At 60.1% G+C, this 24839-nt stretch overlaps 1 protein-coding gene across 1 annotated transcript in view; it reads left to right on the top strand.

Moving 5' to 3' along the window:
- The window catches only part of ADGRB2 (adhesion G protein-coupled receptor B2), a 74788-nt gene that overhangs the window by 3146 nt on the left and 46803 nt on the right, over positions 1 to 24839 (top strand). The window contains exons 2-5 of the mRNA XM_065421890.1: positions 11582 to 11665; positions 14982 to 15146; positions 20451 to 20615; positions 24104 to 24268. Of these exons, the coding sequence (XP_065277962.1) occupies positions 11582 to 11665; positions 14982 to 15146; positions 20451 to 20615; positions 24104 to 24268 (579 nt within the window). The remainder of the gene's footprint in view (positions 1 to 11581; positions 11666 to 14981; positions 15147 to 20450; positions 20616 to 24103; positions 24269 to 24839) is intronic.

Raw genomic sequence — 24839 nt, 5'->3', positions numbered from 1 at the left:
CATCTCGGTCCAGACCCACAGTGCCCCCTGCTCTTCCAGCCTTGGGCCACCCCCCAGCTCCACCAGGGCATCTCGGTCCAGACCCACAGCGCCCCCTGCTCTTCCAGCCCTGAGCCACCTCCCCCAGCTCCACCAGTGCATCTCGGTCCAGACCCACAGCGCCCCCTGCTCTTCCAGCCCTGGGCCACCTCCCCCAGCTCCACCAGTGCATCTCGGTCCAGACCCACAGCGCCCCCTGTTCTTCCAGCCCTGGGCCACCTCCCCCAGCTCCACCAGTGCATCTCGGTCCAGACCCACACAGCGCCCCCTGCTCTTCCAGCCCTGGGCCACCTCCCCCAGCTCTGCCAGTGCATCTCGGTCCAGACCCACAGCGCCCCCTGCTCTTCCAGCCCTGGGCCACCTCCCCCAGCTCTGCCAGTGCATCTCGGTCCAGACCCACAGCGCCCCCTGCTCTTCCAGCCCTGGGCCACCTCCCCCAGCTCCGCCAGTGCATCTCGGTCCAGACCCACAGCGCCCCCTGCTCTTCCAGCCCTGGGCCACCTCCCCCAGCTCCACCAGCATCCGCCCTTTGGGCGCCGGAGCCCTCTGGCCAGTGGCCGGTAACCAGAGAGGCATCATGCTGGCTCATGCACTCAGCTGAGTCGTGCCCCTTGCTTTAAGGGGTAGGCGCTAGTCCATATTTCTGGGTCAGTTCCTCCAAACGGGGACCATCGGGCTGACGAGGGCTCTGTGTGTTTGGAGGGGAGCGGCAGCATTGTGTAAATCAAACAGTGCGAGAGCCGAATTGGGAGCTGTGGCCAGGAGTAGCCGCCCCTTGGGCCATCGCAGATGTTCCCCCAGCCTGACGGGAGCCTGGGCGGGTGGCGGAGCAGTTTGGCAGGGACCTGTCCTTATCTGGGGCGCTGCTTCCTGCTCTTCTCATCGGCTCAGGCCTGGGCCATTACTGGCTACTCTTTACCGGGCTTCAGCATTTCTATCCGGAGCGAAATGTCTTCCTGGGCAAATCCCTCCGAATAACCCCTGCTCTCTTCCAGCCACGGGGTTATAAACCGCTTCCTTCCAAGGGAGATCTCGGGGTGCTTTTTTCAAATGCAAATTTAGATGGAAGGCTAGGAACCGGCGGCCTGGCGCAGCCACTTTCCCTGGGGGGGATCCGCGCTTGGAGCCCCGCAGAGCCCACGGGATGGGGACAGAGCTTGGGAGAGCCAGCACCCCCTGTGTGTCCTGGGAGCAGGCTGCCTTGACCTCTGTGTGTTAGTACCGGGGACCGTAGGCTGTCTGCGCAGTAACGCCGCGGTTGGCTTCGGGCAGCCCTGGGACAGTGCGGGATTCCAAGAGTGGGCGCTGAGGCCCTGGTGTCTAGGGTTACATCCACAGCGCAAAAAAAACCCCAAAACCCCAGCCAAAAACAACCCCTGTGGGTCTCCCAGTCTGGATCACCTGACTCGGGCTTGCGCTCCGGAGCTAAACGTAGGTGTAGACATTCCTGCTGGGCTCCGAAAGCCGGCAAGGTGGAGGTGTCTCAGTGTCCAGACCAAGCAGGAACGTCGACACTGCTAGTTTTGTCCCTGTAGCACAAGCCTGAGTCAGCTGCCCCAGGCCCTGACACTTGCTGCCCGGTGTTTGTTTATGATTTTGTTTGCAGCGTAAAGGCGCCCTGTGGCTCCCCATGAGAAGAGGCTGGCGTGCTGTCGGCTGTCCTGTTGGGTAGCTGGCTTGGGCCGAATTTTTTTCTGCCTGCGGGTGTTGATAATTTCGATGGAGAATATCCATGTTTATTTGTAAGCAGGTTTTTTTACATGTGTATGTGTAGAAATGTTCACAGTTGTGGGACGTTATGGGGGGGCGGGTCAGGCAGTAATTATTTAGTGGCAGTAAAAGTTCAAGCTTCTTGGGTGACGGGGGGTAAGTCGCTGAATCTCTCGGGGTTCAGGTTCTGCATCGGGGGAGGGAGGATATGCCCTTTCTCCAGCCCCAGGGCAGGCTGGAGTGCGGTGGGCATCTCCACGGTGCAGTCTGTCCTTGGTCTCTCGCTGCCAGCCCGTGCCTGTTGGGATGAAGGCTTTCGCAGTGTGGCTATATGAGCAGAGACCCCTCCAAACTCACTACAGGCCAGCTCCCCAGCAGCTGGCACTGTCCTGGGCCAGATGCAGGTGGGCAGCCTCGAGGGGAGGGGTGCCCGGCAGAGCTGCATGGCACGATCGCCCGTGTCGCGCGCCCCCTGGGGATCTCTGAGGCTGCTGTGAGCAGGCTCCGTGTCTCTGTGAGTGCCCGAGCGGTGATTGTTCTGGAAGGGCAGTTGCCTGAACTCGGTTACCTTCGCCAGATTATGTTTGACATTCAATTAAACCCACAAGGCATCTGGATGTAAAATGTTATTGTAGAGATGAAGTTGCAGAGGATCATCACGGGCAGGGTTGGCAGGGATTGCTGGAGACAGCCAGGTCCTTGGGAGCGCATTGACGGCTCGCACCGCAGAGCATGCAACAGCCCGGGCTGAGCTGGGGTGCCAGCATGTGGTGCCCAGACCGATCAGCTTTGCTCGCGGGATCAGCTGCCGGATTTGGGACACGACTGGACTGGCATATCGCTGGGCATTGGCATGTAGTGCCACTGCCTCCCTCGCACGCCTGTCCTGAGGCCCCGGTTTGTGACACTGTCCTCCCGTCTCACGCAGCTCCGCAACTCCTCTGCTATACAGAGCTCATGGACAGATCAGTGCTCCCACCTTTCTAGGAGCGCCGCATGTTCCTGCACGCTCACGTATGTGTGTGTGCTCATGTCTGTGCACACTCACACGCGCTCTTCATTCTCACACGCTTGCACGCTGTCTTTCACATTTGCACACATGTCCGTGGCATGGCACGCTGACACATACACATCCTTCACTCTTGCGCTCTTGCATGCGACGCGTCATTTTTCACATTTGCACACTTGTGCGTGCTATGGCTCTCTCACTCTCGTGCACGTTCTTCAACCTTGCATAACTGCACACTTGTGCACGTTGTCGCACACATTCCAGCTTGCCCATGGGTGTTCTTTGGCTTGCTGCTGCACGTATTTGTATTCCCATGTGCTTATGCATCTTCTCCTCCGCCTTCTGCACTTTCCTTTCATGGATGTATGCTAGTGCGCGGTCTCATGCACACTCAGACACTCATGGCTGGGCGTGTTTTTGTGCACTTAGGCACACACCTCGACACAAACACGAATGCACGGGAGCCTCTCTATGCACAATCAGAGAGCAGGGGGCAGCGCATCCGGGAACTGACCGAGACGTGGGTTAAGCTGGGGGGAGAAGAGCTACTGACATGCTAGGGCTGATAAACTGCCAGCTTGTTGTTAGAGTGTCAGCAAGCGTGCGAAAAGGGCGTGTGTGTGTGTGATGAGTGTGTGTGCATGCGTGTGAGGCCACGGCTGGCGACAGAGATGCCGGTCTCACTCCAGTGTCCTGCAGCGGGAAGCCTGCCTGTTCCTGGCTGGGAAAGCAGCGGGCATCCCAGCAGACGAGAGGACAGAGCTGGTCATGCTCCCGAACGCTGGGCTGTAGCTGAAGGTGGCGGGTTGGGGGGGTAGCCGCTAGCCTGCCCCAGCCGGGACTCGCACCTGGCATCCCCCCAAGTCCTGGCTGCATGGAGATGCCGCTAAGAATAGCCCCCTGTTTGCCTTTCAGGTTCTCCATGGCAGGCTGGGCCGGGGGGCTGAATGCTGGGCTTTGATTCAGCATTGGCAGACGCCCAGCCGGGATCTCCTCAGGCCTCCTCCAGGGAGCTGGAGCCACGCATTCCCCCTGGCCTGCCTCTGATCCCCTTGGGGCTGCGGGGGGATCATCACCCGGTCCTGCGTGCTCCCGATGGGACCAGGTCTGGCTCCTCCGGGGGTTGGAAACCGGCTCCGAGAGCTGTGGGGCCCATCACCCTGGCTACCAGCCCCCGGGGGTGTTGGAGCATCTGTGCAGGGAGCTGGGAGGAGCTCTTTGGGGCGGTGCTCGGTGGTGAGCGTGCAGCTGCCTGTCGCGTCGTTACTTGATTGTGCCCTGTCCCCGGACAGGTCTGGGTTGCTGTATCAGGGCAGAAGGCTCTCGGTGGAGGATCTGCTGCAGGCCTTCATTTCCTGGGCAAGCACAAAGACACACTCGCACGTGCACTCCGCCAGCCTTCCCTGCACGTGGGCGTGCACACCCACCCTCTCTCTTACTCTGCTGTCTCACCCTGCCTGTGCTGCACATGCACACGCTTCCTTCCGGCACCCGTGCGCTGCCCACGTTTGCACGGAGCTTTATCATCCCTAGGAACCTGGCAAGTTTCGTGCCAGCCCAGAGGCTGTGGGCGAGCGTGAGTGGGAGATTGGAGGAGAAGCTGTGTGTGTGTGTGGGGGGGGGGGGGCACACGACATTTTAGCTGTGATCACGCCTGGAGCTGTTCACGGCCGGCTCCCTCCTGAGCACAGTCAGGATCTGTGCCATGGTGAGAAAACATTGGTGCTTGCAAAGGAAGCATCACATGCAGGGAGCAGAGGGGAAGGGGCTGCCAAGGGACCCCAGCCCTGCCCTCTGCAGCAGCCCCGGTCGGCAAAGCGCTGCACAGGGGCTGGAAAGTCCCCATGGGAACCGAAGCCCAGCAGCTCCCTGGGTGGAAGCTGAGCCCAGGCAGAACAGGAGCTGGGTTTGCTAACCCTGGGGGGCTCCCGGGCCAGGGCTCCGTGGAGCGAGCGTGGGCCAGTGTCTAGTTTAGCCACCCAGGCACATGGACCGGTGTGTTTCTGGCGGCTCCGCTTCGGGTTTGCTCTGAATGTTCGGGTCCACTTGCTGCTGAAATGGGGAGGGGGAGGCACCGATCCGGAGGCGTAGAAGGGGCGGGCGGCGAGGTGCGATGGAGAGGATGCTGGACTGGGAGCCACATGGCAGCCCCCAGCAGGGTGAATGGCCAGGACGGGCCTCGTCCACCCCCCAGCTGCCTCCTCTCTTGGTCCAGGCTCACAGGTGGGCCGTGTGCTCCCAGCAGCCTGGGACGTGAAGCCCTTCGTCTCGGTGGGGGATACCAAACTTCCCCACGCACCTGCGGGGCCAGCATGCTGGGGGGCGGAGCGCTGAGTGCGAATCCTGCTGGGCGCTGTGGTTGTCCTCCAGTCCCACCACCCCCGCCGGAGACTGCAGCGCTGCCGAGCAGGTTACAACAGAAGTGGCTGAAAGCTGTTGGGTAGCCATGGCAACCGCCGCGCTGCCGGGAACTGGCTTCGGAAGGGCGATGAACAAGAAGGGAAGCGAGTGAGATTTGGGCAGGTGGCAGCCGGGACTGGGGGGTGGATGAGCGGATGGAATGGACCAAAGGGAGACGTATCCTGATGGGGTGGGCTAGGTGCAATCCCCAGGAAGTGGCCAGAGCCACGTTACTTGTGGAAGATTGGCCGTGTGGGCAAGGCCGTGGGCTGGGACATGTGTGACCGGGTACAGTTCTTTGCTCGATGTCTGCCTCAGTTTCCCCATCAGTAAAATAGGAGGTGATGATACTGGCTTGTCTCAGCGGGGATGTGAGGATACCTGCAGTGCTGGGCAGGAGGGGCTCAGATACCCCAATGACAGGCTGGATCGGGCGGCAGACAGATCTCCCGCTAGGCTGGCCGGCCGCGCTTGGCTCTGTCCATCACGTACATCACTGCGGAGGGTCATTGCCTAGGCGGCAGGAGTCGCCGGGTGAAATGCTCTGGCCCGTGTCATCTGGGGAGCAAGGCTAGATGCTCAGAGCGGTGGGGCCTCTGGGTGTTAATATCTCCGGCTGCCCAAGAGAACAGGCTGTTAGTGGCTGGGCAGCTTCCTAGCTCTTCTCTCTTCAGTCCCCCTCCTTCCTGGGGGAGCGTTAGCCGGTGGGGAGGGTGGGGGGAGCACGGGGTGTGTGTTTGACTTGCCTTCTGTCCCATGGGGCTCGCTCTGGTGTCAGCATTAAGTGCTTCTCTGCCTTCCCCTGAGCAGAGATGCGTGGGGGAGGTAAGATCTTTTATTGGACCCACTTCTGCTGGTGGGAGAGACCAGCTTTCGAGCCACCCAGAGCTGGTCTGCAGGGCTGGGAGAGGTACTCCCAGCCTCCCAGCTACACGCTCGTTCAGTGATCGCACCTCTTAGTGCAGGAGGTGAAAAGTGAGCGGATTTCCCTGGAGGCTGATGACAGCCCCAGGCAGAGCGAGCCAGGAGAGGGCAGATGGAGATAAACAGGGGGACAGGCAAATACCTCCGGGCTCCAGCACTTCACCCGGGGGGGCCTGTTGTGAAAGCCGTCTGAACGGGCCTGCCTGCGGGGAACCGAGAGCCCAGCTGGAGCAGGCTGCTTGGCACTCATTGTGGGGTGTGTGCAGGGCAGTTGGAGTCGGGGGGAGCTCTATGGGGTGCATTGGAAGACCCTGTCTGGGGGAGCTCTGGGGCCCCCGTCTGGGGGAGCTCTGGGGGGACAGTTTTTGGGAGGCTTATAGGGTGCACGGAGGTCAGTCGAGGGGGGCTCTGCCGTGCATTATTGTGTCTGTTCCAATCGCAGTCGTGGCGTGAGGGTTTTTGCAGCTCTTGCCCGGCCAGGGTTTCGGTTAAGCAAATGTGGACGATCACGGTCATGTTGTGTTTGTTCCGCCCCCTGTGTCGGGGCGCAGCGGCTGGAGAGTCCCGGGGGATCGCTCCCCCTTTGCACCATTTTACCTTCCTTTGCTTCTGCCTCGCGTTTTCTAGCTCCTTATACGCCATGGCCAACTTCCGCCCTGCAATACGCCCCACAACCCCCGTCAATTCAGGGTGGCAGACTAGAACTCCCCTCTGTCTGTCCATTCTAATCTATAGACAAATCTTTTGGCTTCTCCCGCCACTGAAATGCAGCCACCTCTGGGGCGGAGCGCAGTAGCTGTTTAACAGTCCCATTGCTTTAGGATAGGGCGTGAAGAGTCCAAGTATCCAGTGGGACCCACGGAAGGCATTTGCGAGGCTGGATGAACTTAGCTGAGGTCGCTGGGTGTGTGATTTTCCTGCATGTTAAACTATTTAGATCAAAATGACAGAGACCCACCGCCACGGCGTCCCTGGTAGTTCTCCAGCTCGTGAGCACGGCGGCTCCTATGGCCAATCAGTTCTGTCTTGGCAGCCCCGATACCAGGTGCCTGCATTGCTGCTCCCAGGCTGGGGTGCCAGCGCTGGCGGAGGCAGCTGGGTCACTTCGCTCGTGATTTGGGGAGGGAATCTGCTGCCGTTTCCTAACTTGGGAGCCAATCGTCTCCCGTGGGACCTTGTCCCCTCTGCTCCTCGCCTTGTGCTGCCCACGGAACAAGGCTCTGCCGTGGGGTCACCACGTGCTCCTGCACCAGGGCCTCCTGCCAGCTCCCCTGGGTCACCTCTCCGGCTTCCTGTGTGCACAGGCGTCTCTGCTTGTTACTCACACCCGGTGGAGAAATTAGGGACCCAGCAGATGACTCTAGGAATGGTCCATCTTGCTTGGTCTTCCTCCCTCATCCCGGTCTTCTTTCTTTCTTTCTTTCTTTCTTTCTTTCTTTCTTTCTTTCTTTCTTTCTTTCTTTCTTTCTTTCTTTCTTTCTTTCTTGCCAGTGCTGTCCTCGGCACAGCCCCCTCCCTCACTCCCAGGCCCCAGTCCCGTGGCTGTGAGGGCAGAGCAGCAGAGGAGAGAGGCGGCTCCACAGAGAGCCATTAGCCAGAGACCCGAGGTACAGAGCCACGCCGGCAAAAGCCCAAGCGAGGGGAAGCAGAGCCAGGACGTGGCAGGGGAGGGACCCGAGCGGGAGGGGGCAGGCTGGGCCGGTTCCCTGGCGCGGGAGCTCTGCAGAGCGACAGCCCGGGATTTAGTACTTTCCAAAGGAAATTGAATTTGGTTTCTTTGTCGAACGTAAGTGGGGAAAGTGCCCTCATATATCCTGTGAATTTATTATTTGTTCTGGGCACTCGCTGCGCCGTTCATAATTCCTGAGCGTTTCGAGTGGGGAGGCGGGCGGCTCTGCCCAGTGGCGCTCCCCCAGTCTGACCCGCCCTCAGCCGGTGGCTTTATCCACCGTCCAGTCTTCCCAGAGCTGGGGAGATCTTCGCAGGCTCCCAGCTCGTGTGTCCCTGCGGCTCCGAGGAGCCCTTCCAAAGGGGACGCGCCGGGGCACGGATTAGATTGAGTCGGAAGCAACAGTCAGTAAATTTGGGTCCCTTTATGGCAACAATAAGAGTCAGCACAGTCAGCGCTCAGGTCAGCGGCCTGCGTGTATTTCATGCACAGCAGAAAGCAACAGAGGGTCCTGTGGCACCTTTAAGACTAACAGAAGTATTGGGAGCATAAGCTTTCGTGGGTAAGAACCTCACTTCTTCACGGCTACCCCTCTGATACTATGCACAGCAGAGATACTGACAGAGCAGGTGCCTAATCCACCTAGCGGCAGCATCTGCCCCACGGGGAGGCAGGGTGGGGGAGGCCAAGGATCCCTCTCATGCTGGTATAGGGCAGGCACTGAAATGAGCATCTGGCAAGTCCAGTTTTAGTGGGGGTGGGCGGGTTGGGCAGGAGGGCTCTGAAACGGATTCACTCCCAGTTCTGCCCTCCATTGCTGCCCCGTTCTCACAGGGCACTGCTGGGAGGAAGTTCACGTTACCCTAATCTCAGCTGCCATTGCTGGGGCACTGCTGCTAGGAAGCTCGCACCGCTCCACTCCCAGCCGGCCTTGCCAGGACGGTGCTGGGGGGAAGCTCTCGCTGCTGGAAACCAGCTTCTCCAGGGTGGTGGCCCTGGGGCCGTCGCTGGCAGCAGCTGGGAGCCTAACAGTTCCTCCTCTTTCCAAGCGTCTCTGCCCAGGACCATTATCTGGGATATTCGTGCCATCAGTGTCATCGCCGGCACTCACTGCCGTTTGTTTCCTGTGGCGTGAAGCACCTGCAGGCCAGCGACAGAGCCGTGTGCCGGGGGCGCCGCAGATGGGAAGGTGCACACAGCAGAAAGCAATAGCCACTGCTGAAGAGCCTCCCCGAACCACCCGGCGCTGGGCCAGATGGGATAACAGGAGCGGAGCAACCCCGCCCGCTCCCCTTGACAGACGGGGCTCGGCAGCGCTTTACGCACCGAGTGAAAACTCCAGGTGCTGCCTGGTTCCTGTTAGCCGGCTGGGTAGTGCAGGGAACGCCTTCCAAACCCTCCCAGAGCATCCGTTCGGGGTGGGAGTGGAGGAGGTTGTTAGAGCCAGTATGCCGACCTGCACGTGTATGAGCGTGTTTATGCGTGTTCGTGTGTGTGTCCATGCATGCAGCAGTGCATGTCCTGGCGTGTCTGTGTTTGTGCAGCTGCGTGTGCTTTGTGTATGTGTGTGTACATGGAGGGCTCCTTTTTAATATCCCCCTCCCCCCTGCGGCTGTACAGAGGGAAGCACCCTGCTCAGAGAACACCCAGGGGAGAAGCCGGGGGGCTCTGTGTGCCCCCATGCACCTGGCAGTAGCTACACAGGCAGGCCTCTGCTGGGAAAGGACCATGCTGCACACTGGCTGAGTGCCTTCATCGGGTGCTCCACAAAGGAATGTAACAGCCTACTACTGCTGCCAGCTTGCGGCATCGCACGCGTAGCTCAGGGGGGTCTGCTCAGCAGAGCTCCCGGCACTGAGGCCTGCGGTCGAGGGAGCCCTGCGCTGGGAACGTCGTCCTGTCTGCGTGCTCCCCCACTCCAGCCGTGGCACAGAGAGGAGATTCTTTCCCCAAGATGTCCGCTGTCGTCCTATGGGGAGGGGAGGGAGCGGACTGGGGAGGAGGGTGTGGGGGGGATGGGAGAGCTGGGAGGGGGGGCTAGGAGTCAAAGGCGCCCCCCCCCCCCCCCCCCCGCGCGGCTGGCATGCGTCTTTGATGAGCACATCCACATGCCTGTTAATTTCACGCTAAGCACCCTTGATGGATCTCTTGTTATTTTTGGTGAGCCGAGCCATCAATTTGTGGCACCTCGCTGCAGCAATCTGTTAGGTGGCGAGCGAAGAACACCGCCATCTAATCAAACCCCAGTGGGTGGGCGGGCGCATCCCCCTTCTCGGCTACCGAGTGAGCGGGGCACGAGGGGGGCATGGGCGGAGCAGCCGGGATGGGTGGTGAGGGCCCAGGGCCGGGCTGCGCTACCGCAGTGAAGTACTACTGCGAGCATGCAGCCGGCTGGCCGGGTGGTTAGCACCTGGAGAACGGGCGTTGGTGCGCCTGCTTTCCGGAGTGGATGTGCTTACGGGAGCGCCTCAAATCCATTGCACGGTGGCTTTGGGTCATGGGGGCGCTGCCCGTTGCAGAAATGAGCGTTGCCGGCTGCCTGGCCTCCAGAGGGAAGCGGGCAAACCAGATGAAATCTCAGGGATCCGCAAAGGGATTTTGCAGCGAACTAGACGGTGCAAAGGATCGGATCACCCCGAGGGGGAAGGGAGCCCAGCTCGGCACGGGCGAGATCAGCCTTCTCTTGGAGAGTTTATTTTAACATGGGGTCTCCTAAGTGTCAAGGGACTAACGCTGTTGCCCGGAGTCAGGCTCGGTGGGTGCAGGGGCTGGGTAAGCGCCCCCCAGGCGGCTGCATCAGTGCATCTCAGACCTGCCCTGTAGCAGCACCTTGCAGTGCTGGTCCCCGGCTCTGCCAATACATCGCAGTCTGGCCCCGTAGCTCCCCCTGCTATTCCAGGCCTCGTCCTCCCCCACGCCTCTAGCTCTGCCGCTGCATCTGTGCCCACCCCCCTGCTGTTCCACCCATGGCACCCGGCTAACCCAGCCCAGTCCAGCCTGAACACACGCGGCTTGGTCCTGACGTGGTGCCAGCTCAGAGCTGGATGGAGCGCGAGGCGGCCAGTGAGCAGAACGCGGCAGAACCTTGCAGTGAGGTGATGGATTGGGATGCTGTGAATGCTGCTCAATGGTAACACAAGGCAGTGGGTGGTGTACTGAGATGCAGGCTGTATGCCCGGGTAGTGGGGGCAGTGCCCAGCAGTGAGGCAGTGCGGTCAGAGGCAGAGCGCAGTGACGCTGTGGCAGGGGGCAGTGCCTTGCAGTGGGGCAGTGCGGTTGCAGGTAGAGTGAAGTGACGCTGCAGTGGGGGAGCAGCACCCTGCGTGGGTGATGCGGTCAGAGGCAGAGCGCAGTGACGCTGCAGCAGGGGGCTTAGCCTTCTCCCCGCCTGTCTGCCCTTCTCCAGCCCGGCACCGAGCGCGAGGTCTGTGTGCTGGGGGAGGGAGGAGCTGGGGGGGAAGAATTAAGGGAAGCACATAGGGCTTTGGTCTAGTGGCGAGAGCACAGGCCTGGCAGTCAGGACTCCTGGGTTCTCGTCCCAGCCCTGCCCCCTGTTCACTGTGTGACCACGGACGAATTGTGGAAATCTCTCTGTGCCTGTGTTCCCATCTGTAAAATGGGGATAATAATATGATTCTGGCCCCCAGTCCCATGGTGTGAAGGGCCCCCAAGTGATGGGGGGGGGGAGGATTCCCCCAGTGTAGGGCTGCTGTGAGCAGCCCTCACAGACCCCTCTAGCAGCCCCAGACTCCTGTCGGCCAGGGCATGGACACTCTCACCCCCCCCCCCCCCCCCGCTTTCTCACCAGCGTCTCACTCTCCTCCTTTCAGGCGATGATGTGGAAGAGAATCAGAAGGTGAAAACTCAGTGGCCGAGGTCGGCGGACGAACCTGGGGTTTATATGGCCCAGACAGGTAACGGTGCTGGGAGGGCGGGTTCTGTGGGTGAGGCAGTGTTTAAAACTGGGGATGGGTAGCCAGGGCGCGAGCTCCTTGGGGAGGTACCGTGCCCTGCACAATGCTGGCCGGAGAAGCACTGGCAGCCAGTCCCTGTGGGGCATCATGTCCGGGCACACACAGGCGTGTGCTCCCCCCAGGAAATCTGGGGGAAATAGACTTGCAGCCTCCCCTGGAGGCAACAAATCTACCTGCAGGCTGGGGAAGACGTTCCAGCATCATTGGCCCTTCCCTGAGTCCTGCCAGCCCCCAAGCAAACGCAGCAGCTGCCGGTGGCGCTTGCTGGGAGTGGAAGAGGCTTGGCCCAGAGCCAAGCGCTCTGGGACTTCTCTAGCCAGACGGTAGGGCCAGGGCCCCACCCAACCTGCCCCGAGGGATAGCGGGGGTTGATGATGATGATTTATTTGTATTACTAGGAGTCCCAGTCAGAGACCAGGGCCCCAGTGTGCTGGGCACTGGACTGGGCTCCAGCAGGCCTGGCTTCAGTTCCCTTTTCTGCCACTGACACCCTGAGTGACCTGGCCAAGTCACCTCATCTCTCTGCACCTCGGTTTCCCATCGGCTTCTTGTATGTTCTATCCCTGTCTCACCATGCATATGTACAGCGCCTAGCGCAATGAGTTTGGACGGTCCCAGGGCACTACCATAATAAACATGATGAATAATAATATGTACAGCACAATGGGGCCTTGTTGTTTGGGCCCCATTGGTGGTTCTAAAAAAAGCCGGAGGCCCTGAGTTCTAATCCCAGCTCTGCCGCTGACTTACTGTGTGGCCTTGTCACGTCACTCTGGGAGTTAGGCGCCTCAATACCTTTGAGGATCTGGGCCGCTGCCCCTCTGCCTCAGTTCCCCGTGTGTAAAAACAAAAAATACCCAGGGGGCGATACTGTTTTTCTCCCTCCCTCCCCGGGCTGTGGTGAGGTATAATTAGCTCATGTCTGCACCGCTCTTCGAACATGAAAGTGCTCTCAGAATGCTAAATGTTGTAAGGCAGCCACCTCTCGGGTGGAGCAGGGGCAAAAACGACCAGCCTCAGCAGCACTCTGCAGCAGGCTACGTGTGACGGGAAGCCAGTTCTCCACCGGGCTGTCCCATAAATCAGCCCGGGGATGATCACAGTTCTGTGCATTTTAATTAAGAAGAAAACCCTGACAGTTTAAAAACAACGGCCTGGCTTCCATTTACACGTGCTCTGCGCAGTCTCTGGAGCAGCAGCACCGGTGACGGAGATGGAGCGAGGTCCTTTGTTCCCAGCCCGTGCGCCCACTTAATTGGCTCCATGTCTGTATTTTCTTTGCACCTTCCTGAGAGGATTAAAAAAAAAAATCTATTCATTGTTTAGTTCAAACGTATTTATTTAGCGAATTCAACTGGGTCATTTGAGCGCCTCTTGTTCCCCACTCCCTGATTGATGCGCTCTGGGCTGCTCCGTGCCTGGCAAGTTGGATGGAGCCGGAATCAGCAGGAGTGATCAGGGTGCAGTGAGTCTGGCTTGCGGATCTCGGATCCTGCCATGCCCAAGGCTTGGAGGTCGCTCCCGGGTAGGGGCCCGATCCTGTCCCTGTTGGAATCCAAGGGGGCTTTGCAGCTGGCTTTGGTAGGGGGCAGGATCAGCTTTCCCTTGCAGGACTTCCTCTGTCCCAGCTCCTGCTCGTCCTCCTGGTACCCAGGTTGGCATTAACGAGCCCTCCTCCTCCGCCAGTGAGATCAATGCCTGCCAACAGGCTGGGCCCTATGGCAGACACCTCCCAGCCCCTTTGGATCCTGTCCCCGTGGAAGACAGCAGCCAAACTCTCATTGACTTTCCTGGGAGCAGGATCGGGCCCTTATTATCCTGTCTGGGTGTCTCGCTGGCTGTGAGACCTGAACAGAACCAGATGCTGAGTGAACACGCACTGAACTGTGAGTAAGTGAAAGCTCCCGGTTTGGGACTGGAACCTCTACAGCACTACAGGAGTGTTTGCAGCCCTGGCAACCCTACAATAACAAACCAGCGTCCAGCCCTGCAGTGGTGTGGACGGCCCCAGTGCTCCTGCCCAGGAGCTTCATAGCAACCAAGTGATGCGTATGCGCAACCCTACAATAACAAACGACTGATAGTCAACCCGATGGGCCCTGAGATACATGGATTAAAGGTGCTGCCTAGGTGCCATGGATTGTTACAGTTGCTGTAAATTGAGGGCACAGCCCCACTGTTCGCCAGCAACCCTATGACAATAAACCACTCCAGATAATACACCAGCGTGCACGTACCATGGAGCGAAACAGGAGGTGTGCCGGACCCCATGCTGCCCTGCATCTAGTGGGCCAGATCCCCAGCTGGCGTAAGTTGGCCTAGCTCCATTGAGGTCAGCGGGCCAGATCCCCACTTGGTGTAAATCAGCGCGGCTCCATTGAGGTCAGTATTTATGCTGATTTTCACTATCTGAGTCCACTGGCTTCAGTGACGTTACTTCTGATTGACACCGCTGGAGCTGAGAGCAGATCCCAGCCTGTAATGAGTAATAACAGCCCAGAATTCTATCCCCCCCTTTAATTTTTGACTGATTACGTGAGCGCCTCGCTGGGAAGCCCGTTCCAGCTAATCTCCGCTCTCTCTGTCTCCAGCAAATAATAATCCCCGTCCCATGCCTCCTGCCTACGTTCCCTCTTAAGTTAAACTGATATCCCTACAGCTGGCCTGTCCAATAACTTCAAACGGATCATCAAGCTTAATAAGGGCCGGACTGTTGTAAATGTCAATATCACACCTGCTCACGGGAGAAAGAGAGATGGAGGCCTGGGCCCGCACAGCCAAACAGCTGCTGGGCCTTCCGGCTCGACCACCACTGCCCAGGGAGCTTTCCCAGGAACCGAGCCAGACTGGATCCGATCCGGGCCCGGTGTCCTGCTTCCGACTGGCCAGCAGCAGCTGCTTCAGAGGAATAAACCCTGCAGCTACGGGAGAACCTGCCCCCCTGGGAAATTCCCTCCTGATTCCTGTTAGTTAGAACCATTAGAGGTTAGGTCAAGCCCTGGGGCAGGAGGGCTTTGATCCCGTCCCAAAGTTTATTAAGCCTCCCCAATGTAAACCTGGCTCCTCTCCCTCTCCAGATAAATGTCCAGTCCCTTTAATTTTAACCCTGCTAAGCTCGGTGACCTCATGTAGCAGTGAGTTCCGCAGGCCAGTTGTGCATTGCGTGTGTGTGCGTGTGTGTGTGTCTGGCGGGGGGCGCGCTGCGTTTCGAAGGAGGCCGGCTGGCCAACGCGTGTCTCTCCCTCTCTCCCCACAGGAGACCCCGCCGCGGAGGAGTGGTCCCAGTGGAGCGTCTGCTCCCTGACGTGTGGGCAGGGCTCCCAGGTGCGCACACGCTCCTGTGTCTCGTCTCCCTATGGGACGCTGTGCAGCGGGCTGCTGCGGGAGACGCGGATATGCAATAACACCGCCACCTGCCCAGGTACAGGGGGGCAGGCAGTGAGGAGGGGGGAGTTGTGGCGCTTCGTTCCATTTCATAACGAGGGCCCCCTACCCCCACTCCTCACCCGGCTGTGCCACGGGCACAAACTGGCCCCGTGGCGGTGCAGAGATGCTGCATTGCTAGGAGGAGCAAAGCCGCCCGTCCCAGGCTGCAGGGTGACCCCAGGGCTCCCAAGCTGCTCAGTGAACACCCAGCTTGCGGGGCAGGCGAGCTGTGGGGTTCAGGACCCTGATGATGAATTGGTGGTAGGGATGGGGTGGCCCTAGGCTTCTCTGCTCTTCTTCCTGAGCTGGAGTGATGGTCTCCCTCCCCGTGGGTGACCCACCCACCCCGAGAGCTGTTCCCATCCCCCCTGGGGGAGCAGGGGCAGGACGTCCTAAGGGCCAAGGGAGAAACTCCTGTCCTTTCCTGCTCTGGGATCCACCCACTGGATCCTGGTCTCAGCTGGAGAGGGGGTGAAACGCCACTGGCTCCAGGACAGCCACTTGACCTGGGGCGTGCGAGAGCAGACCCCGGCCCTGTGGCCCCTCACGAGGGGCTGGCACGGGGCGGGGATTCTGTCCTGGGGCAGTGCAGAGTGGGCGGGGATAGAGCCTGATCCAGCTGTCAAAGGGGATGCGGAACCGGGCTTTGAGCTGGGTCACGCTGATGTGACTCTGTCGCGGTCAGGAGAAGTTATTTCTCATTTACACCAGAGTAGTTAGTCCTGTGGCCTGAGTGAGGGACATGCAGGGCATGCGGTGTAACCCATATGCTGTCCCCCAGGGGACACCTCTGTAGGATTGAACGTTGGCCTCATGCACGAGGCGCTGACGTGTGTGAGTGGGATGTATTTATCGTTAACGTTACGCTGACCGGCCGGGATCTTGATATTCTAAGCCGATGATCCTGATGATGACATTGGTGCGGTGAGTTAGGTGGGTTCTCAGCCCAGCTCCGAGTGGAGACAGGCACCCACAAAAAAACCATTGCGACGCTTGCGCGCAGGCTCAAGCAGTGCCATGGGGCCGAGCTCCCTTCACCCACAGGGCAGAACCAAAGCCTGCAAGTGGGGAGTGGGGAAGGAGGCAAGCGTGCCCTGATCCTCCCCTACTGAACCTGGGCACAGACTGAAACTCCCAGGGCTGGCGACCTGGCCAAAGCGCTCAGCAATCTGCTGCCAGGTTGTCTCTCCCCGCTGCAGGCCCCCAGCAGGGAGGAAGGCATTTTAGGGTAGGAACGAGTGTTTGCCTGGGTAGAAGGAGGGATTCAATCGGGAGAGGACGGCACCTGCCTGGATCCCAGAGAGATGGTGTGTGCAGTGGTATGGAAGGACGGTGCCTGTAGCCCCCATATCCCTGGCACCGGCTTGCCTGGTTAGAGCGCAGGTAGCCAGCACGTTAAGCTTGGAGTGCTGGTTGGGAGCAGGTTCCCTGGCTGCTGGGGACATCTCGGTGCTGTTACACTCAGGGAATGTCTACATAGCAGCCTGGAGGGTGACTCCCTGCTCGGGTAGATGTACCCGGGCATGCTCTGCTCGAGTGAGCGTGTGAAAAACAGCGCTGTGTCCTGGCCGTCCGAGTACAGACCCACCCGATCCCCTGGCTACGTACTGGGCTAGCACAGCCACCACCTGGGGTGCTGTTGTCTTTGGGAGCTCAGGAGATGGGCAACTTCTCCCGAGTGGGGGTAAGTCTCCTTGCCTGACACGCACCCAGGCCCCCTGTCCCAGCCAGCTCAGTGATCCATCTCGGCTCGGGCTCAGCGGCCAGCAGCGCAGGCAGCCCCTTGAACTGCCAGGGGCGGCAGACCAGGCCCTGAGCAGCTTCCGCTCCCACGGATGTCAGCTGAGAGCTGGGGATGCTCGGCACCACGTAGGATTGGGCCCAGCGTGGCGCTGGTCTGGGGCTCCAAGGCTGGGAAGCACACTGGGGTGAGGGGGCAGCACGAGACCCAGGCACCACTTTGGTCCCGCTGCAGCCCTGTGACTGATGTGGTGCTTGCCTGCTCAGGGGCCTTGTCCAGGCCAGCGTCTGAGGTGTCACCTTACAAGCGAGGGCCTTTAACACGTGCTAAACTGGCTGATTTACAGCCTGGGGGCTGGGGAGCCTGGCCTTTAATTCAGCCGGCCTGGCATGTGCGGCCTAGTGGGTAGAACCCTGGACTGAGATGTAGGAGCCAAGGTCATTACAGGATCGGGGCCTTTGCTTCTGTGCAGCTGGATTCTCTCTCTCTGTCTAATCTGATGGTCTCATCTGGCCCCCTTTGGGAGCTTATCGGCTGTTGCAAAATGACAGCGTGGGCAGAAAGAGTCTGCTAGTGATGTCATAACACCCCTCTGCGCTCCCCAGCCACGGGCTGACGCTGGCTGTGTCCCCTCCCCCAGTCCAGGATGAGATTTTTCTCCAGGCCGAAGGCTTTTATCTCAGTGATGGCTCGGTCGCCTTCGTCTTTTCCTCATCTTCCCGGCGCTTTCAGGTTATCCCTCCGAGCGGCTGTTTGATCCTCAGAAAGCTCCGAGCTTCCCTGAGGGCTAAAGATGCTTCGCAAAGGCTTTGAAGATGGGCGAGATGTTGACATTGCAGGCAGAGCCATGGAAACGTAAAGCACAAGGGCTGCCCTCCTCCCCCCACCCCGCCATGACATCGTGTTTCTCGGCTCATGCAGCAATAGGAGAGCGTTGCCTCGCAGTTAGAGCTCGGCGGGCTGAGAGAGCTGCGCTTATTTCCCACGTCTGCCAGGAGCAGGAGCCAGGACTCCTGGGTTCTATTCACAGCTCTGCCACTGGCTCCCTCTGCGACCTTGGGCGAGTCACGTTGCCTCGCTGTGACTCGGTTTCCCCAACTCCCCGCTCAGGGCCTTGGGAAGCTCAGTCCGCCTTCCCGAAATGCTTTTCGGTTCCTCAGAGCGAAGAGGTGGAAGAGGCGGGAGCGTTTCTATTAGCACTGGGCACAGGCGAGGGCAAGGTGGTGAGGGGACAGCATCAACCCCCCCAAAAATCCCATTTCTGTCTGAAAACGCTGAGCCTGCTAGTCCCTGGGAACACCAGAGATCGCTGCAGGGTGGGGACGTCTCTCTCTTTAGTCCAGCTTGTTTAACCTGTGCACTTTAGGCCAGTTTTTCCAAAGGGACCAGCACTCACCAGCACCCACCTGACGTCGTGGGTGAGGGATGAACAGTGCTGAGGGCTTTTGCGAATCTGGCTCTGACTGCAGGGGTGGAGCCAGTGGAAACTTGGCCCTTTGCATCTAATCGGTTTCGCTGTTTTCCCCTCCATGGTTCATCAGTTTCACCGTGGTCTATAAACATCAGTGGAGGAGCAGGAAACCCCCCTCCCCCCCGCCCACCAGTGCAATAGTTCCTTTATTGACTATTTTATTTTTAACAAACCTGGATTATTTTTAAAAACCAGAAACTGGAATTTTGAAAATTAACCAGTTTTTTTTATAAGTCCCAAGCAGGCCATGATCCTGTAACCCGATCGGTGTCTGGTCCTGCCATTGGCGTCTGTGGCTGGATTCTCACGGCTAGGCAGGGTCCTGAGGTAGCCAGTGGGGTCCCACGTGGATCCATCCACATGCATTGGATTGCAGCTGGACATTCAGGTGGTTTTTCAAGGCCTTGTCTGCAGGGGAAGGTGCCACTAGCTGCACTTATTTCAGGGAACTTCTCTGGCTGGTACTACACAGGAGGGCCGGCCAGAGGATCACAGAGGTCCCCTTTAGCCTGTGACTTTATTAATCTAAATACACCTCTACCCCGATATAACGCGACCCGATGTAACCCGAATTCGGGTATAACGCGGTAAAGCAGCGCTCCGGGGGGCGGGGGGGCTGCGCGCTCCGGCGGATCAAAGCAAGTTCGATATAACGCGGTTTCACCTATAACGCGGTCAGATTTTTTGGCTCCCGAGGACAGTGTTCTATCGGGGGAGAGGTGTAGGTTTTGAAACCAGTTTAGTTAAACTGAAGCAAAGCCACATGTGGATGGTCTGATTTCAGGTTATTTTGGTGCAACTAAACCTGTTCCTAATCGACTTAAGCGAAACTGGACTAGGGGCTTGCACTAAATCGGTTTCGGTTCACACCTTAGGTTAAATTAGTTTCTTGTGTAGACAGGCTTGAAGGGTGTTAGATGTCCATTGTAACCCAGTGGGGGGCGTTTTACATTGCCACCCCTGTGCATTGTCCACAGAGAATGTGGGTCTGTTATAGGCTCAGCTAGAGAAACTGAGGCACAGAGAGGTGAAGTGACTCCTCCCAAGGTGTATGGCGAGTCAGTGGCAGCGCTGGGAATGGAACCCAGGAGTCCTGACTTCAGCTGTGGCAGCTCATGCGGTTAGCTCAGGAGGTCCCCGTTTCGGCCCCAGGTGTGGCGGCCATCACCCAAAGATCCCCTGGGCCTTGGGTTCTGCTGCTTTCCCACCATGTCATGTGTTCGTCGGTATCTTTTAATCACGCTTGGCCCCACCTCACTGTCACCGCCGCCAAAACGCCCTTTGGAATCAGCCCTAAGGAAAAGACTGTCTTTGGTTAACCTGCTCTAGCTAGGAGGTTATACTAGGGGGTGTACGGTAATGGGGCTGGGGTTGAGACTAGGGACTGGAGGGGAGTCTGACCTGGCTGTGTGGGAGACAGACCCTCGCTCCTCCGCTGTCTCTGTGCCCCCCCGCCACCTTAACATTTCTTACGATCTTCGAGAACGTTCCTGCCTCCCATTGTCCCCGCCCCATAGATCCAAAGTGAGGACGCTCTGTTGTAGGGGGCAGAGCCGAATAACACCCCCCACACTTGGATCTGCTGGGTGGTGCAGCAAGGGGCCGGGATGGTAGGTGGCGGCTTCTGATTTGCCTGCTGAGGCCTTGGGGTGGGGGGTGGGACTTAGGGCATTTAGGCACCAACCACCCAAACCTCCACCCCGGGGAGGGAGGAGAGGTTCAGTGGTCAGAGCAGGGAAGTGGCAGTCAGGACTCCTGGGTTCTGTTCCCAGCACTGCCCCTGACTCACTGTGTAGCCTTGGAGGAGTCACCTCGCCGCTCTGTGCCTCAGTTTCCCCACCCGTAGAACGAGGGTGGTGATGCCTCCCAGGCCGCGGTGGGATTTGAGCCCCCCGTTTCACAAGTGCTTCCAGGTCTTCCACGCAGCAGCTCAGCCCTTCCCTCTGCCGTGGGGGAGCTGCTTTGGGTGCGGGCCTGCACTCCTGGGACGGAGCGCCCCCAATCCCCGTCCCCCGCCATGCCGTATGCTGCGCGCGGCCTGGGCCCGGGCTGGGCCGGAGGCGTGATTGCTGTGTGCTGTATTGCAGTGCACGGCCTGTGGGAGGAGTGGTCCCCGTGGAGTCTGTGCTCCGTGACCTGCGGGCGAGGGGCCAGGACGAGAACCCGGCAGTGCGTAGCCCCGCAGCACGGCGGGAAGGCCTGCGAGGGCCCCGAGGTGCAGACTAAGCCCTGCAATATCGCAATCTGCCCTGGTTAGTAACTCGCTCCTTGGCTCTTCTCCTCCGCGCTTTCCCGCTCGGCTTTCTTGCTTGCCTGCCTTCCCTGGCCGTCCCTCGAAGCCCACGGGTGGCGTCGCCCTCGGCGGCAGCCCCATGCCACGCTCAGAAAAGGCAGCCCCCCTCCCTGGGTGGTCTCAGGGCACTTAGGCTCCAATCCTCAAAGGTATTTAGGTTCCCAACTTGGACTGAAATCAAAGGCAAAGACTTTTGATGTTCTGTGCATTAGGTTCCCATGGGAACAGCCTAGAGAGATAGATATGGAGGTCATTGTTCGTCCCCTGGCCGCCCCTCGGCTATCCACTAGCCGGCACACGGGCTCGGAGTGCAGGGAGCAGTGTGTGTGTGGGGGGGGGATCGCAGGGGGGCGGACTGAGGGGGCTGTGGCACGGGATGCAGGTGTTGTGCTGGAGAGGGATAAATTGGGGAGCAGACACGGCGTGCCCGTTTGTTCCCTCCCCTGAGCTAGGAGAGCGGGTTGGAAGGGGACTCGGACGGGAGATTGGTCAGAAGGAGGCCGGCGGGGTGTGACCCAGGGGAGCGAGGTGTGAGTGCGAAGGGGGCGGCTGGGGTGACTGGGGGAGGGGGTACGTGACTCCAGCTTAGACAGACAGCCCCCGCCCACATTAAAGCCCAGGTTCCCCAGCTCTGGGGCTGAACGGCCTGCGTCCAGCTCCTGACTGGGGTGACTGGGCCGGTGCCTGTGATCCGGCGGCTGGTAGCAAACGCTGCCGTCTCACTAGATGTGGCCGCTTGGCCGAGGCCCCGGCGGGCTCAGCAAGTGGCATTTCTGTGGGATGCACGTGACATGCACTGAGCGTCCCCAGGGGGCAGCCTTGATTCCAGCCCCTTGTGGGGAGGGGGAGAGCCCCGGGGGGTGGGGAGGAGGAACGGGAGAAGACAGGACTGTGAGACGTCTGGGTGGCGCATCGTGAGCACCCAGGGCCCTGGGGCGCTGGAGGAGGGATGTGCGGGGGCAAAGGAGGGTGATGTGATGTGGCTGTAGTGAGGCACGAGATGTGGGTAGGCAGAGCTCCATGGGCAAGAATGGAGTTGTGGGATGGGGCGAGGGGGAATATAGGGCAGAGTAAGGGAGACGCATGGGGCAGGCTCTGTGGGGGGTGGGGTATCAGAGAAAGGGCCCCATAGGGGCAAGAGCATACCGTGGGCCAGCTGAGATTGTAAGTAGACCCCCTCTGGGAACGGTGCCAGGCACGGGGAGGCTCTGGGCCTGTCCCGTCAGGGGGCTTTGCTGTCAGTTCCCTTTCGGCAGCCAGAGCTCCCCAGCGGGCGGGGGCTGCAGGCGGACGTAGCCGAGGTGTGAAATTGCCAGCGGCCTCCCCATCTGTACCTGCTGCTTTAAAGCGGGGGCAGCGTGTAGCTCCGTCAGCGGCGACTCCTGCCCACCCCGTCGCTGGCCAGGGGAAAGCAGAGGATGAGGGGTTCCCCCTTTCTGTGGAACCCCCATCTCTGTGCTGAGTCCTGACACGGCCCCTTGGGATACCCCCCGAGAGATCAGGGATGTGGGGGCTCTTCCCTCTGCACGCTGTTCATTTCTCCTGGGTGTCTCCCTAGCTCAGAGGCCCAGGGGTGGAGGTTGCTGCCCCACAGTACCTGGGCTGCCAGCGGGTCACTCCGGGCTCTGCCTTTGACCCAGCATGATGGGCGGGTGTCGCCCATCTCTGTCGGGGGGAAGCTGGCGAGTAGCAGCACCAGGCAGGCTGCAGGCGGGTCGTTTTGTGTCCAGGGCTAACGAGCAATTCCCTCATGGGCCGAGCTGGGCAGTGGCCAGGGCGGGGGATGGCGTGCCAGGGTGGGAACCCTCCCAGAGCTCCACAGTGCCCGCCAGGAGCCAGCAGGAGGAAATGGGAATGAGGGGAGGCAGAGACCAACTGCCCCAGCTGGTGTCAAAGGGTCCTGCTCCACTGGAGTGAGTGGGCCAGATCCCCTTGCAGTCGAGTGGTGGTGGTCACACCAGCTGCGGATCTGGCCGAGAGCGCGCGCTCGCTCCCTCTCGCTCTCTCTCTCTTTTATTCAGTTATTGATTTTGCGGCAGCAGGTTACCAGCTGACTCTTTCCTGCCCTGTTGGGCGGCTGACGGGCCAGACAGGCTGCTACAAGCCTTGGGGCAGGGGAATAGCTGTGTTATTCCGACAGGGGCCTGGGGCACATCGAGAGCGATGGGGAGGAAATGTATTCGTTTGTTTCTGAGCCTGCACGCTGCCCCGTGTAGGAGCCAGGCCTGTCTCCCAGATCCATGCCCCGGGCTGCCTGTCCCCGGGGCCATCCCTGAGCCCCGCATTGGTTAGTTTCTCCCTCCTTCCTGCTCCCAGCGAGCGGCTCCGCTGCATTTCCATGGCGATGGTTTTAGGACACTGGTGGGGCCAGGGGCGGGGAGTTCAGTGCTCACATCAGCCAGGAGGTGGACGGGGGCCTAGATAACCTGCGGGGGCTCCTGCAGAGCCAGCCTGCTGCTCCTGGAGCTCCCCTGGTGCTGCATGGCACAGGGCGGCTCGTTAACGCTCCAGGACACCCCATGGAAAGATCCAGGTTGGCTCGGAGCTCGTGCAGCCGCTGGGAAGCCAGTGCAGGCGGCTGTGGAGTGGAAGAAGTCGCAGCTGCTCTGCGCCCCCAGCGAGGTCCCTGCTAAGGGCTAGCGGGAGGATTCATTGCTCATCTGGTGTGGGGGGGGGCGTAGTCAGGGCAGGATCCTTCCGCTCTCCTGATGCACCTCAGCTCTGCCGTGCTGCTCACGCATCTCAGCCCGGGGTCCCCAGGCACAGCTGTGCTGATGCCCACAGACACCCCCCTACCTGCCCTCCACGTTTCCTGGAAAGAAACTGCTGGGAGCAGGCTGAACTGTGAACTGTGCCGTGGCCTGCTATCCACTGAGCCGCTGCAGCAGGACCACTCATGGGGCTAAGGCAGATAGCCCCCCTGCAACATGTGCCCCCCCATAGCTGCAGCCTGGGTGCTGGGAGAGCCTTGTACCATCTCGCCATAAGCGCCAGAGCCCCACAGCAGGAGCAGCAGGTGGTTACCCGGCAGCACTTTGCAGAGCGGTAGCATCGTTGGTGCATGGGGAACAGTAGCCACCACCCCGTTCTTCAGAGTGGGCCAAGTCCTGGTGACACCTGCCTGGGCGGCACTGTCGTAACCACTGCGGGGAGACAGGATGCGAACCCAGAACCCTGAGCACCACAACACAGGCAGCTAGCGTTTCAGCTCTAGGCGCAGCTGTTAGCTGGCAGCAGTAGTAGGCTGTTACCCTCTAACTGGCCAGCCACTAGAGGGGGACATGATGCACACTTTGCCAATGTGTTGCCGAAGCCCATAACTGGATAGGGGAGGACGAGGTTCGTGCCCGGATCTGGAAACCGGGGCCATGAGGAATTGCCCCTGCCCCCCATCCCCCCAGCTCCTGTTTGCACTAACCACCTTCTCTCCTGTGCTTTCCCTGGCAGTGGAAGGTCAGTGGCTGGAGTGGGGCTCGTGGAGCCGGTGCTCGGTGTCGTGTTCCAACGGGACCCAGCAGCGCACGCGCAAATGCAGCGTCTCGGGCCACGGCTGGGCGGAGTGCAAAGGAGCCCACGCCGACGCCAGGGAGTGCACCAGCCCTGACTGCCCAAGTAAGGCTCCTGCGTGCTGTGTGGGGGCGGGGGGCTCGGGCGGAGCTGGGACAGGCCACGGGGAGGGCGTCAGAGCTCAGAGAGGTTGGGGACACGGTGCTGGGCATTGCTCTGGCACAGACCAGGCCACATGTGGCATGTTGGGACCCAACGCCTGCACAGGGACTCTAGGGGGAGAGCAGGAGCACCTCTGGGAGGGTAAATGCCCCCTTGCAGTAACTGGGTGTGAGCAGTGGTGCCGTGTCGGGGGGGGTGTCCCCGTGTGTCGCTCTGGGTGTGAGCAATGGTGCCGTGTCGGGGGATCCCCGTGCGTCGCCAGGTGTGTGAGCGGCAGTGACACATCGGGGGTGGGGTCCCTGTGTGCCGCTATGGGTGTGAGTGGCGATGTCGCGTTGGGAGGTCCCCGTGCGTCGCAGGGTGTGTGAGTGGCAGTGACACATTGGGGATGGGGTCCCTGTGTGTCGCTCTGAATGTGAGCAGTGGTGCCACGTTGGGAGGTCCCCATGCATTCTGGTGGATGTCAGTGTCAGTGCCCTGTTGGGGGCAGGGGGTCCCTGTGTGTCGCTATGGG

Source organism: Emys orbicularis, chromosome 23 (genome assembly GCF_028017835.1).
Source record: "Emys orbicularis isolate rEmyOrb1 chromosome 23, rEmyOrb1.hap1, whole genome shotgun sequence".
Classification (NCBI taxonomy): domain Eukaryota; kingdom Metazoa; phylum Chordata; order Testudines; family Emydidae; genus Emys; species Emys orbicularis.
This window is presented reverse-complemented; position numbering and strand designations above follow the sequence as displayed.